Genomic DNA, 13,607 nt, shown 5'->3' with positions numbered 1-13,607 from the left:
TAAAACCTGCTTGTCCCCTCATCATTCCTGGCCAGTCGCTGGAAATCATTCCTGCCCCTATATCCAGTCACCAAGTCTGTCAGCTCTGCCTCTGCTTACTTTTCCACATCTAGCCCCACCACTGACACCCTCATCTAGGACACCATCTTATTGCACCTAGATATCCATTCTCTAGCACCCGTCCCAATACATTCTCCACAGAGCAGCTACAGTGACAATTTCATTCCCCTGCTTACAGCCCTTCTGTGTTCATCGGTTCTTTCAAAAATATTCTAACTCCATTCTCTCCTTTTGACATGTGATAAGATTGTGAAGTTAGTGTGTGTGGGGGGGGGCATGTGACTTTCTTGGGATAATGAAATGGGGACAAAAGTGATATGGATCACTTCCGAGCAGAAACTTTAAGAGCCAACATGTATGTTACCTTTTTCTCTTCCTCTGCCCTGATGAGCACAATGCTCCAGAGAGTAGCTGCTCCATTAGCCTACGTTCCTGATTTAGAATAATGGCAAAGTAGATAAGCAGCATAAGTGAGAAATAAACATACAAAAACCTACACCTTCAACAGCTCCCAACTACACTAAGAATGACATACAAATGCCTTATCGTGATGAACAAATTCCAATATAACTGGCTCCTATGTACCTATCTAACCTCATCTTGGGCCTGTCCTTCCCGTTGACTATATTCCACTCACATGGCCCCTTTGCAATTTTTGGAATAAGCCAGGCCCCTTTCTACCCTTTCATGCAATGTTCTTTGTACAGTTCACTCCTTAACCTTTAGAACTTAGCTTAACTATTGCCTCCTCAGAGATGTCTCCCTTATCCATTTTATCAAAGGAGACCCCTCGCTGTGATTCTCCATCCCGGCACCCTATCTCCTGAATGGCACACCACAGTCTGTAATAATTATTCATATCTTTGAATGACTGTCTTTCCCACTAGACTGTAGATTGGTGGGGGGGAAGGGGGTTAGCTCACCACCATCTCCAGTGCCTAGCATTGTATGCTCAACATACTGCCCTATGTGTGGTAAGCATTCAACAAATATTTGTTCAGCGAATGAACAAATGAAAAAAGACTCAAATAGTGGCATATAAGGAAACACTACAAACATCATATCATGTATCAGAGAGGCAAGAGGTAGAGGTAGAGGTAGTGGTAGGGACAGGAAGGGAACTCACATTTTCAGTAAGGGAACTAAGAATGACTACGGTATACCTAATACTAATTTAGGTATTTACATATGTTCTCTCTCTAGATTTTCAATAATTCTAGGAGGTCAATATTAATATCTCCACTTTGTAAATCAGGTAACTGAGATTCAACCTGCTCAAGTAGCAAAGACCAGTAACAGTAGCAGTTTCAGTCCAGACCTGCTAACCTTTTCCCTCCAAATCATGATGCTTCCCTAGAAATGAAACCACTACTAAATTTCATCGCTAAGTAATTTTCTGTTATACATATAAATTGCACTTGTATATGAATATATTTCTACTCTAAGAACCAGTTTTTGTTTTTCTTTTTTTCAGGTTTACCCTAAAGCCTGTTTCAGGTATCTCATGTTAGCTGGGAAAAGTGAAAGCGGAAAGATGTAGTAAATCCAAATTATAAATAAATCAAACACTATGTTGGAACTTTTTTTCTGCAAGCCTTTTTCTTCTCGGAGTAAGAAGCTACTGTGATTAGAAAGTAAGTCTGTGTTCTGAATTAATTTTATGGGACTTGAGATTGACTTATATTAGCTTAATTTATTATCTTGCCCCACCACCAAATACTGTTCTGCTGGTCGCAGAACATGCAAAGTTTAATGGTCTAAGGTTGGGGTCCCCAACCCCCGGGCCATGAACTGGTAGTGATCTGTGGCCTACTAGGAACCGGGCCATACAACAGGAGGTTGAGCGGCAAGTAAGTGAGCAAAACTTCACCTGTATTTGTAGCCGCTCCCCAGCACTAGCATCACAGCCTCAGCTCCACCTCAGATCATCAGGCATTAGATTCTCATAGGAGCACTGGTCCCTGGTGCCAAAATGATTGGGGACTACTGGTCTGATCCACAGTCCTGACTTGATTTGCACAGGCTCCAAACATCTAAACAAACAAATGAAGCCACCTGGAGTTTTGCCTCTGACCATCTTGGGGTGAAGTAACATGTTAACAACAGAAAGTTGGGGCTTATGTAACTCCCAAACAGTTCTGCTGGGCTCTGAGTAGGTTCACAAAATGATCAGCGCAAAAGAAACCATAGAGAGCATGTACTTTAAGTTCCCTCTTTTAAAAGTTTAGCAAACAGGCCCAGGCAGGCAGTTATTTGCCTGATGAACTCCTTCCGTGACAACACACAGCATCCCACACACACAGCGTCCCTAATCAAGAACTAGTGATTATGTCAAAGTAACCAGCAGATAACATATCGATGATACAGACTGTAGATCCCCCACTGTTTCACTTTCGCTTACTCTCCACCAATTAGACAACCGTGAACAAAAAGAACATACAAAATAAAAACAAAGGTGATCAGGAAGAGCTATTTTAATTTTCTGTTAAACATTCTTCCAAAAGCATTATTTTATCCAATTATCTTAATGAGTTATATATAAGAAATAACTAGGAGATAAGTGTGAATAATTAAACTAAACATATGAAACTAAAAATTATAACAAAGGACTGAGGGCTTTAGAAACAAATCAATGAGATAATTTTAAAACTGTGCATCTCAAAGTAAATTTTATTCAATGATTTTTCAAGAAAGAAACCCACTTAAAAATATTTTTACTTTAAAAATAGGCCTGTGTGCAGCTAGCTATAAATTTTCCCCCCAAGCTGTGATATTTCTTCTATTTACATTTGGGAAGAAAATACCACTCAGATGACACAAAATGCAAAATTTTAATTTTTTAAAATCTCAGTACAGAATTTTAAAAACTATTAATGGAAAATAGATTGAGTGCATAACACTAATTATTGGCCAGCTACTGGTATTTTGGTTTTTACCTTAATTCTCTCAAGGAAAACTTAAAATTGAATCTTCAGCAGAATAATCCTTAAATATACATTATAAGCAAAATGAGAGCTCTTGTTTACATAGTTTTTCGATTTTGCTGTTCCTAATTTTATTCTGAAATTCAATTTTGCTCCACACCATAATTACCACATTAACTTTGTAATGCACAGTTGTATGCAATTCAGCAAAGCAGTAGTATACCATCAGGCTCTATTCACCCAGAGCTTAGGAAAAACAGGATTGGTCACACTCATTTAAAAACAAATCTTATACTATTTGCCAACGCGTGGTTTCAGTCTAAGTTCTGACAATGAAATATATGGATATACATCTATATGTCTCATCTTGATTTTCAAAGCAAAGAAGTTCTTCACAGCTTAGCTTTGCTTGGCTGAAGCTGAAGATTTTGTAACTTCATAGCCAGACCCATGTTGCCAGTGATTTTCAATTTGCCTTGAAAGAAGGCCTGCGAGTAAAAAGAAAGAAAATTCATTACTTGGTGTTTTTTGTTGTGAGATTACTGATATTTCTAGACTATCCAGCCCTATGATAATTTATCAGGTCTCTTCCTTTGATAAAATTTAAAATGTGGCTTTCTGGAATAGATTTAGAACCAGATTCTTCAAAACAATGAATCTTTACACAGAACAGTCAAAAGGCAGATCTTTTCCAAAGGTCTGCTCTTAGAATTTGAGTCTGCCTTACCTGCCTTCCTCAATGGTGGTACATTTTCCAATACTAGGCTAAGTGGGTTCATACCAGACTGATTTTGTTTAAAAACATTACATGTGGATCAGGGGTATGAACTGAAATTTTCAGAAGTCTACAGACAGAAAAAGCACATGCATAACACACTTAGAAACTCTTGGAATACAACATGAATGAAGTGTCACCAATTTTTTTCCATTTTTGGTCTACATGATAAAGAATTTTTCCCTTACAGAAGGAGGCCAGGCAGCCTGCTGAGACTGAGGTGCTTGTGTTAATCTTTGACTCAGTAAGAAAAATCAAACCGATCTGAAGTGCAGAGCCACAATTTGTTCCATTTAACAAATGCCTGAGATTAGGTCACATGATGCTCGCTAAATTTGTCACATAACAAAATCCCAGGAAAACTTTAGAGAAATATCAAAATTGGGAGCACAGCATGATTTCCCTGATATATCGTCTTTTAACTCACTTCTTAAAATAACGAAGGGCTAGATGAAAAAAGTTTATGACAGTCTAAGCTTTTTCACAAGTACTTTACGAAGCTAGGAGCTCTTCTGCCTCATCCATGGGAATGCACAGAGCTCTGCTTTTACTACACCTCTGGTAAGGGTGACTAATTCTTTTTTTTCCCTCCTCTGTCTGGACAAACTAAATATTTCCTTTCTATATGGCACACAGCCTTCTGTCTGATGACTTAAAGGTCAGGTGTCTCAGAATACAATATATTTAACATATGTCCTTTAAAAATATGGACCAGCAGTACCTAAAAGAGAAACTCACCAGCTTCCCCTTTTTTAAACTGAAAGAGAAAATGACTTTGTATTCACTAATTTTTACAGAGAAAACATGAATCTTTGCCGTTTAGAGAACCCAAACATAAGAATCATTTTAATCCGGCCCCTAGATGTTCCTCATGTGTGCCTGCTGCTGGAGAACATGCTGCTTTGTTTCAACTGTAGCCAAACACTGAAATTATAATTTCCACTGAATATAATGGTTTCCAGTCAAATCCTCTACTGATCAGAAGGGAAGGCCATCAGCACATTAATAGAAAGGTCTGCCATTTTTTATCTTTAATTCCTTTGGGTGCTAACAGATATTCAAGAAAAATAAGCTGACATTTTGCTCCCCAAAAGGTTGGTAAACAGACACGCTAAGAATGGAGGGCAGCTGATGTGTGAAGCCTGACCACCCTGACAAGGAAGGGTATGGAGTGAGAGCACTGCGGAATGAGGAGCAGTGAGTGGGAAGGAGGATGACAGCCAACTCCTATACCGGTGGCCTCTGTTCTGTTCAGATAGCTGGAGCAGGCCCAGTGGGTAGAAATGTCAGTGCTACTGGTGTGTATTCAGTTGAAACGTGACAGATGTATGACTTGTTTGTCAACGCATCAACTAAAATATGCTTAGGTGCTTAGACGAACATTTTTTAAAAAGGAATAAAAATAAAAGTCGGGTTTAGTTGTTTTATTCAATCTTTCAAATTACCAAGGACCACAGAAGCAAGACCTAACACAAGTCAAGCTGAGGCAATAACAGTAAAAATAAAGTTACAATATAAAGAAGCGTCTTAGTTTCCTTTCTGTTATCCATGGCTAACGGAAAGCTCAGTGTACCAAGTCTGTTCACCACTATGCAACTGAAGAATACAAGGAGACCCTTGACAATCTGGGGACCAGGAAAATCTACACAAGGCATAAATACACTGTAGGCAAATAAAATTCAATCTAGCAATTGTGAAAACCTAAAAATGTCAGGCATCCTGCTAAGTTCTTGAAGATAAATAAGATATGGTTTGCTCCTTTGAGATATCCACAATCTAATGGGGAAGGCACATTGTGATTAATATGTGACAAGTGCTAAGCTAGCAGTCCAAGAAGTGGACATGAGGAAGGACTGGCTACAGCTCCCCAACAACTTGGAAGGAAGTCTGTGGAGATAAGAGCTGAGTTTATTTTGAGAGACAAGGAGTCTGCCAGGGAAGGATAGCTTGGGGAAAAGAGCAAGGGCAAAGACACAAAATGTGAAAGGTCATGCCTTTGCTTCCTCCTTCCACCTGGATTGCTCTTACTCCCCATCTGTGCACCAATCACGTCTCGGCACCCTTAGGACTCACTCAGCTCAAGTGTCACTTCCTCTGTGAGCCTGATGGTCAAGAAAAACATGCGTATTCCTTCCCCCACCCTCCCCGACCACAAATCAGGCATGGCATCTCATATATTTGGCTGCACTTACTCTTTGCAGATCTGTCTCAATCCATATTGTAGATGCCCTGAGCATGGGAACTATTTTTTATTCACCTAGGCATTTCTAGTACACGAGACAGTGTCTACCACATAGTTTGCTCCATAAATGTTTGTTATTTGTTAACTGGACGTTTGGGGGAACATTAAGTTTTGTGGATTTGACCACTTTCCACTTTATGATATGAGACCAAGGCCTGAGGTAAAGTGGAATGGGCTAAAAGATCCACCTATTAGAAGGCCATAAGTGCCATCAAACTTACCGACTGAGGATTCATTTTACCAGTCATTAAAGCCAGTATGTCCGAGTCAGCCATTGTGATTGTGCAGTCGGCCTTCTTATCTAAAATAGAGATGTGGGAGAAGGAAGGAGAAGAAGGGAGTGTTCAGTTTCATGTATATATTTAATCAAAAGCCACTAACTGCAACAGAATCACATCTAGTACCAGCGTAGTATGGGGAAATGGGCTCTCAGATACATTTCCATGGCAGCCTGGTAAAATGTGGTATAAATCACAAGCAACTCTGACATTTAACAAGAAAGAACTAAGTAAATAAATGATGGTATATTCATTTACTGGGATACAATGCAATCATTAGATGATATGAATCTATATTTATTGGCCTGAAAAAAATGTCCGTGTCATAGTGTTCATGATACTGCTCTATAAACCAGTTACAAAACAAACTGTAAGCATGACCCCATTTTTGCGTAAAAACATATATTCATTATATATGTGTAGAAAACACAACTGTAAACTTAGACACCAATATATTAATAATAGTCACGGTGGTGCACAGACTCTATTGACTCCCATGATCCCTGCCTCCTGGCATTCAGGCCTTCGTATAATAACCTACCCTTGAGTGTGGGCAGGACCTGTGACTTGATTCCAGCCAAAAGAATGTGTCAACAGTGATGGGATGTCATTCCCGTGGTTCTGTTAAGTTATAAAAGACTCTGTCTTGCTTGCTAGCAGACTCACTCTCCAGCTGCTATGTTGTAAACTGCATATAGGTATGGCTACATGATAGGTTATCAGCCTTTAGGACCTGAGGGCGGACTCTGGCCTTTAACCAGTAAAAACAAACAAACAAACAAACAAAAAACCTAAAGCTATCATTCATACAGCTGCAAAGAAATGAATTCTGCCAGCAACCTGAGTAAGCTTGGACATGGACCCTCCCCTAGTCAAGTCTCCAGATGAGAACCAGCCCTGGCCAACACCTTGATTGTAACCTGTGAAACCCTATGCAGAGGACCCAGCTAAGCTGTCCTCAGCCAAATTACCCACAGAAACTGGGAGGCACTAAATGTTTGCATTGTTTTAAGCCACTAAGTTTGTGATAATTTGTTATGCAATAATAGAAAATGAATACATGTATCTAGATAAGGGGGTTAATAACAAACTTCTGTAAAGGATCAGACACTAAACAGTTTAGTCTTTGTGGGCCATTAGGTCTCTATCACAACTACTTGACTCTGGCCCTGTATCTCAAAAGAAGCCATAGATAAAACTTATGAGTGCGGCTCTGTGACAATAAAACTATTTTTAAAACAGGAAACATACCCAGGGGGAGAAGATATTTGCAATTCATATATCTGACACAGAACTTGTACCCAGAATACATAAAACATTACTATCACTCGATTAGAAAAGTTTAGATAATCCAATACAAGAAATGATCACATAACATAAAACAGGCATTGTACAAAAGAGGATCTCCAAATGCCTCCCCCCCCCAAAAAAAAAAGCACATGAAACCGTTCAATTTCATTAGTTATCAGGAAAAGGCAAACTTAAAGCCTTTTAAGTTTGATGAGATACTGTTACAGAGCTGCTAGAATGAATATTAGGGAAAAAAAGAGTATCAGTGCTAGTGAGGATGAGGAGCAACTAACAGATCGATGCAATGCAGGAAGGGTTGTAAAATGGTACAGCCGCTTTAGAAAATAGTCGGGAAGTTTCTTATGCAGCTAACCATGCACATGCCCTACGACCTAGCAATCCCACTTTTAAGTGTTTACTCAAGAGAAATGAAAACATATGTCCACACAAAAATCTCTATGTGAATATTAATAGTGGCTTTATTCGAATTGCCAAAAGGTAGATAAAACCTAAATGTGCACAAACTGGTGAATGGATAAACTACTCAGCAACAAAAAGGAATAAGCTACTGATGATATATTCAACATAAATGAATCTCAGTGAAAAAAGTATGCTCAAAAGGCTACATACTGTATGATTCCATTAATAAGACATTCTGGAAAAAGTAAAACTACAGGGACGGGAAATCAAATTTATGGTTGCCAGGGCCTGAGGGTGGGAGAAGGGAACTGACTGCAAAGGGACATGACACTTTTTGGGGTGATGGAAATATTCTCTATCTTGATTTTTGGTGATGGTTACAAAACTATGATTTGTCTAAATTTATAAAATTGTACATCTAAAAAGAGTAGATTTTACTGCATCTCAATGATCCTGACTAAAAAAAATCTGACAGTGCCACAAACTGTCAAAAATTAGGAGCAAATGAAATTCTCATATAATATGGTAGGGAATGTAAAACACTATATCCACATCGAAAAATTGTTTGGCTATATTGTACCTTAGTATTTCTTCTTCTGGTTATATGCCAAATAGAATGAATACATATGTCCACTAAAAGACACATACGAGAATGTTTATAAACTGCTTTATTTGTAAGATCTCCAAGTGGAAACACTACAAGAACACATCAGCCATGAAATGAATAAATTCTGGTGCATTTATGTAGTAAATATGAACTACTGCTATATGTAACAATATTATGAATCTTACAATGCTGAGCAAAAGAAACCAGACCTGGAAGAATAAATATTTTATGGTTCTGTTTATATAAATTTCCAAAATAAAATCAATCTATGGTGACAGGATTCGAACAGTGGCTCCTTTTGGAAATGGATAGTGACGAGATGGGGTGGGAGAGAAGTTTCTGGAGTACTGGCAACATTCTGCATCTTGATCTGGGACATGCATTTTTAACGTTTATCAAGCTGTACATACATTTCAGATTTATGCCCTGTATTACAGGCTAGACTTCAATAAAAATTTTGCACACAACAAAAAAAACAGGTAGTGGAGATAGTCGGTTGATTTGGCCCATAAACCATAGTTTTCAATCTCTGAAGTAGACGGTGGGGTTATAGGAGAGTAATTTTTCCATTTTTTCTACCTTCTCTAATTTTGTTTACACTGCATGTATATTATATGACACAAAGTTTTAAAAATACAACAGACTCCAATATCTCATTGCTAAATTAGCTATGTCCACCTTGGATAAGTGAGAGGTGGTTTTAAGTGCAAAAGAAAAAAACTGACCAAGGAATCAAAATTTTCAGCAGTGTTTTAGGCAATAAATTTAACAATAGTACTCTTAACAGTTGGCTCCCCCTCAAATTAAAGTGGGACTCTCTCAGAAACCAAGTCACTTTCTATCTCACTATTCTGCTTTATATTTTCTTCACTGTCCTTATCTGAAACTATCTTATTAATTTGTATATGTGTTTTCTGTCTATATTTGTCCACTAGAATGAAAACTTTATGGGGGCAGGGCCTTCGTCAGTTTTGTCCACTGCTATATCCTCAGGCCCTCGAAGAGTGCTTGATCCATAAAGGGAAATCAATAAATACTTGAATGTATGAGTCAATGAATGAATGATGTTCAAAAGATTATCAAATTATGGCCCAATAACTAATCAGATAATCTATGCCTTAATAAAAGAAATAGGAATTGCTATCGTCTAAATGCTGTGTGCCTACATTCCAAAACTCATATGTTTGAATTATAATGCCCAATGTGATGGTGTTCCTAGGTATGGCCTTTGGGAGGTCATGAGGGTATTACTGTAATGGATAGGATTAGTGCCTTATAAAAGAAGCTCCAAAGAGACCCCCTCCCCTTCTATCCTATGAGTCAACACCAAGAAGGCATTGGCTATGAACCAGGAAGAGGGCCCTCACCAAACATGACCATGTAGGCACCTTGATCTTGCATTTCCAGTGTCCAGAACTCTTAGAAATAAACTTCTGTTGTTTATAAGCCACCTGATGTGTGATGTTTGTTATGGTAACCCAAATGGACAAGACAAGGGTAAACTGTTAAAGCATAGCATGCCCATATTATTAAATAACTAAAACAAGATTGAAAATAAAGTTTTTATTACATATCTTACAATTCAGAAATAGCCCTAAAAAAGAACGAAATTCAGTGGCCAGTCCACATCTTTGCCAGTAACAAAACTTTCTCTTATTACTGGAAAAAAGGTGTGAAGCCTTGAAAATAAAGGAATTTATAATCTAGAAAATCCGGTTCTCTTGTAGACATATAACATCAAATAGGAGAAAGAAAAAAAGCTAAGAAATTGAGATAGTTGGACTTGATTTATAGTTGAACTTGATCCTAATATTCTAAGAAAGGACTCTTAATCACTGAAAGGTGCCTTTAGGAAATGAAGTCTGTTGCTGCTATTGCTGCTGATATAAAACATCAGCATTTATTGAGTTTTCACTACACCAAGCACTTCACATACATGAACTCATTTGATATTTATAACAGCTCTATGAGGGTCAGAGAACTTGCCCAGATCACACAGCTAATAAGCAGCTGAGCTAGGTCTGAAAGCAGATTCCTGTAGCTAAAGCCTATGCTCCTAACTTTTCAGCTCTATGGTTTCCTCTTGTTATAGGAAGGATATAAACATTCAACAGCTCAGTTTTAACTGAGCATTCATTCAGATGCTTTCTCAGTTCCCCACATCCTTTTGAGGAGTCTCAGACTCCTCAAAATTCCACAGTGGAATGCATTCATGCAAAATTAATGTTTAATATATGGGCTGGGAAGGAAGCAATGATCTACTGGGTACTTAATAAGTTAAAAGTGCTTTACATACCTTATCTCATTTAATCTCCACAATAGTTACATGAATAGAAATTATTCTCATTATTTTTGAGATGAGACAATTGGACTCAGGGAAGAGATACATGTAGTAAGTCACAGAACCAAGATCTGAACCCAGGTTTGTATGTCTCCAAAGGCTATGCTCTTTCTCCTATATCTTGGGGCTGGGAGAGACTGAGGCTCTCTATATCATGTTCCCCACAAAAAGGCAGAGTTGAGAACTCAAGTAAGTGCAGGGAGGGCAGAATAAAGGAATAAAAGAATAATATGTCATGTAAGATTAATCAACGTTGGTTTCCTGGAGAGATGCTATGTGAGTTGTTTCAGAGGAAAGGACGGCGGGGCAGAATTCATGGAGAAGGTACTAAAAGGCACCCAGGCAGGAAAAAAAAATGGTAAATGTGCAAAATCTAAAGTATAATCATTACCAAACTCTTAGAATATAAGCAAATGAAATACATTTAAGTAAATTTCACTTTGTTAACAGTAACTAAATCTCTCAACGTTGTGTACATGCCAAAAGAACTAGCAATTCTCTTTAAGATGCCAGTTCAAACTAGGACAGGTTATTAATGCTTTAACGTAGCTGATCTCTAACAAATGGTCATTTGTTGGCTGATGTAAAAGGAGCTGGCAATTTCCAGTAGTGGCTTTCACTGGATAAGTCCATATTTCAGCGCCACTCCTGGCTGCCAACAAGTGTCAATTTCAGCAGAAATTACCTGCCCCAGGGTAAAGCCCTTCAGGTCTGGGATGGGGCACCTAATGTGGGGGAGAGCTCACACTGCCAGAGTCCATAGGCAGGAAACAAGGTTTTTCTGAAATTAAGCGATAGCCTTCCATTAGCATCTTTTGTGACAAAATCAACACCATAACAAAATAGTAGAAAAAAATTTTTTTTGATCATCTTAACATCTGCCTGGGCATATCAGAATATAATCCTGAAGTAACTATTAAACCTCAGTCATTAAAAATTTGGCACTATTTCCCAAAAGTTCTTTTTATTTCCAAAAGCTAGAATCAATGAAGCATTCAGTTTTTCTTCCTCTAACTACCACATTTGAGAGGCAGCTCACAGAAGGAAAATATACAGTTATTTTTCTGTCCACACATTTTGAGGGGGAAAAACTATATATAATTCAGAAACTTCTCACAATGCCATCCTGCTCATACCAGATGGACACCCTTACTACTGCTCAGCTTTTCCTTCGATAATCTCTAGTTGACTCCTTATTCAACAGCACATATAACATTGCTCTTAACATTTTCTTCTGTTTCCAAGCTCTAAACTCCACTTCAGAGGCACTGTCAACCTTCGTTCTACTTGAAAATGACCTTTCAGAAAAGAAAGTATCCATCCCTCCTTGCTAAGGCTAACCTTCCTTCTACCTGAGCTCTTGATGTCAACCTCTCCTTCAGGAGCACCCTCGAGAATGTATCTATCAATAATAAACTCTACCACCTTTGATAGAGCTCCTTCTACACAGCTTCCAGGTCCCATCAACTTCACCCCAAATATCCCTGGCAATGATCCTGTAACAACATCCCTTTTTTCTCACTGCCAACACTGAGGCCATCTTTTCTGCTCACTTAAGACAATGGCAACATTCATTCTCGTAACTGCTCTCTCTGCCTCTGATTTCTCCCTTCGCAATTCATCAAGTCTAATGCATCAGCTTCATCCTCTAAAACACAGCTCTGACTTTGACTTTTCTACTTAAAAAGCTTTAATGGCTTGATTATATATCAAATCACGTTCGAAGTTCAAAGCACGGTATTTTAAGCCCTCCAAAAAGCCGGTTTTCATCCATCACATTTCTTAGTTGCACCAGGCTCTATCCAACAAGAGACACATATCATACAATATCACTTACTGAATGGTCACTAAGCATCAGTCATTCATTCTGCTGTTCGTTTTTATTTTATTGAAAGCCTACCATGTGTCAGGTACTATTCTAGACATTGGGAATGCAGCAGTGAACCTAACAGGCAAAAAGTTCTGCCTCCATTTGGCTTACAATTAGAGAGGGGTAGCTAAACAATAAGGAAATAAATGAGTAAAATATTATGGTATATCAGATGGCAATAAGTACCATAAGAAAAAACAGGAAATGGTATTGGGGGGTGTAATTGTAAAAGTGTGATTAGGGAAGGGCCTCCTGAGAAGGTGACATTTGGACAAAGATACAAAAGAAATGAGGGAACGAGCCATGAAGATATCTGAGGGAAGACAATTCCAGGCAGAGGGAACTAAGTAGGAAGCCCCTGAACTGAGAACACCGCATGTTCAAGCAATAGCAAGGAGGCCAGCATGACTGGAGCAAAGTGAGGGAGAGTATAGTAAGCCAGAGAATACTGGGGCCAGATCGTGTGGTACCAATTGTAAGAACTCTGGCTTTTACTCTGAGTGAGCAAAAAGCCACTGGATGGTTTGGGGAGAAGGAGGGTCACGACCTGACTTAAGTTTTAAAATGATCATTCAGTTGGTGTGTGGAGAAGAATCTGTAGGGGGAAAGGTTAGAAACAGGGAGATCAGGCAAAAATAATGATAGAAGCTTACACCAAGGTGGTAGTAGTACAGGAGGACAGAATTTGCTGATGGATTAGACTGTGGAGTGTGAGAAAAAGAGAAGCCAATGATGACTTCGGGGGTTTTGGACAAAGAACTGGTAGGACAGAGGAACAATTTACCGAGATGGGGAAGATA

General features: G+C 38.6%; 1 protein-coding gene across 2 annotated transcripts in view; it reads right to left on the bottom strand.

Annotated features, from left to right (window-relative positions):
- Positions 1 to 2,516: 2,516 nt before the first annotated feature.
- Positions 2,517 to 13,607, bottom strand: part of SCP2 (sterol carrier protein 2) — a 93,535-nt gene continuing 82,444 nt past the window's right edge. For both annotated transcript variants that reach the window (XM_016120334.2, XM_036234069.1), the window contains 2 exons: positions 6,223 to 6,302; positions 2,517 to 3,472 (listed from right to left, as the gene is read on the bottom strand). In XM_016120334.2, coding sequence (XP_015975820.2) covers positions 3,377 to 3,472; positions 6,223 to 6,302 — 176 coding nt within the window. In that variant the 3' untranslated portion in view covers positions 2,517 to 3,376. The remainder of the gene's footprint in view (positions 3,473 to 6,222; positions 6,303 to 13,607) is intronic.

Source organism: Rousettus aegyptiacus, unplaced genomic scaffold (assembly GCF_014176215.1).
Source record: "Rousettus aegyptiacus isolate mRouAeg1 unplaced genomic scaffold, mRouAeg1.p scaffold_m13_p_1, whole genome shotgun sequence".
Taxonomy (NCBI): Eukaryota; Metazoa; Chordata; class Mammalia; order Chiroptera; family Pteropodidae; genus Rousettus; species Rousettus aegyptiacus.
Note: the sequence above shows the minus strand (reverse complement) of the source record. Positions and strands in the feature narration are given on the sequence as shown.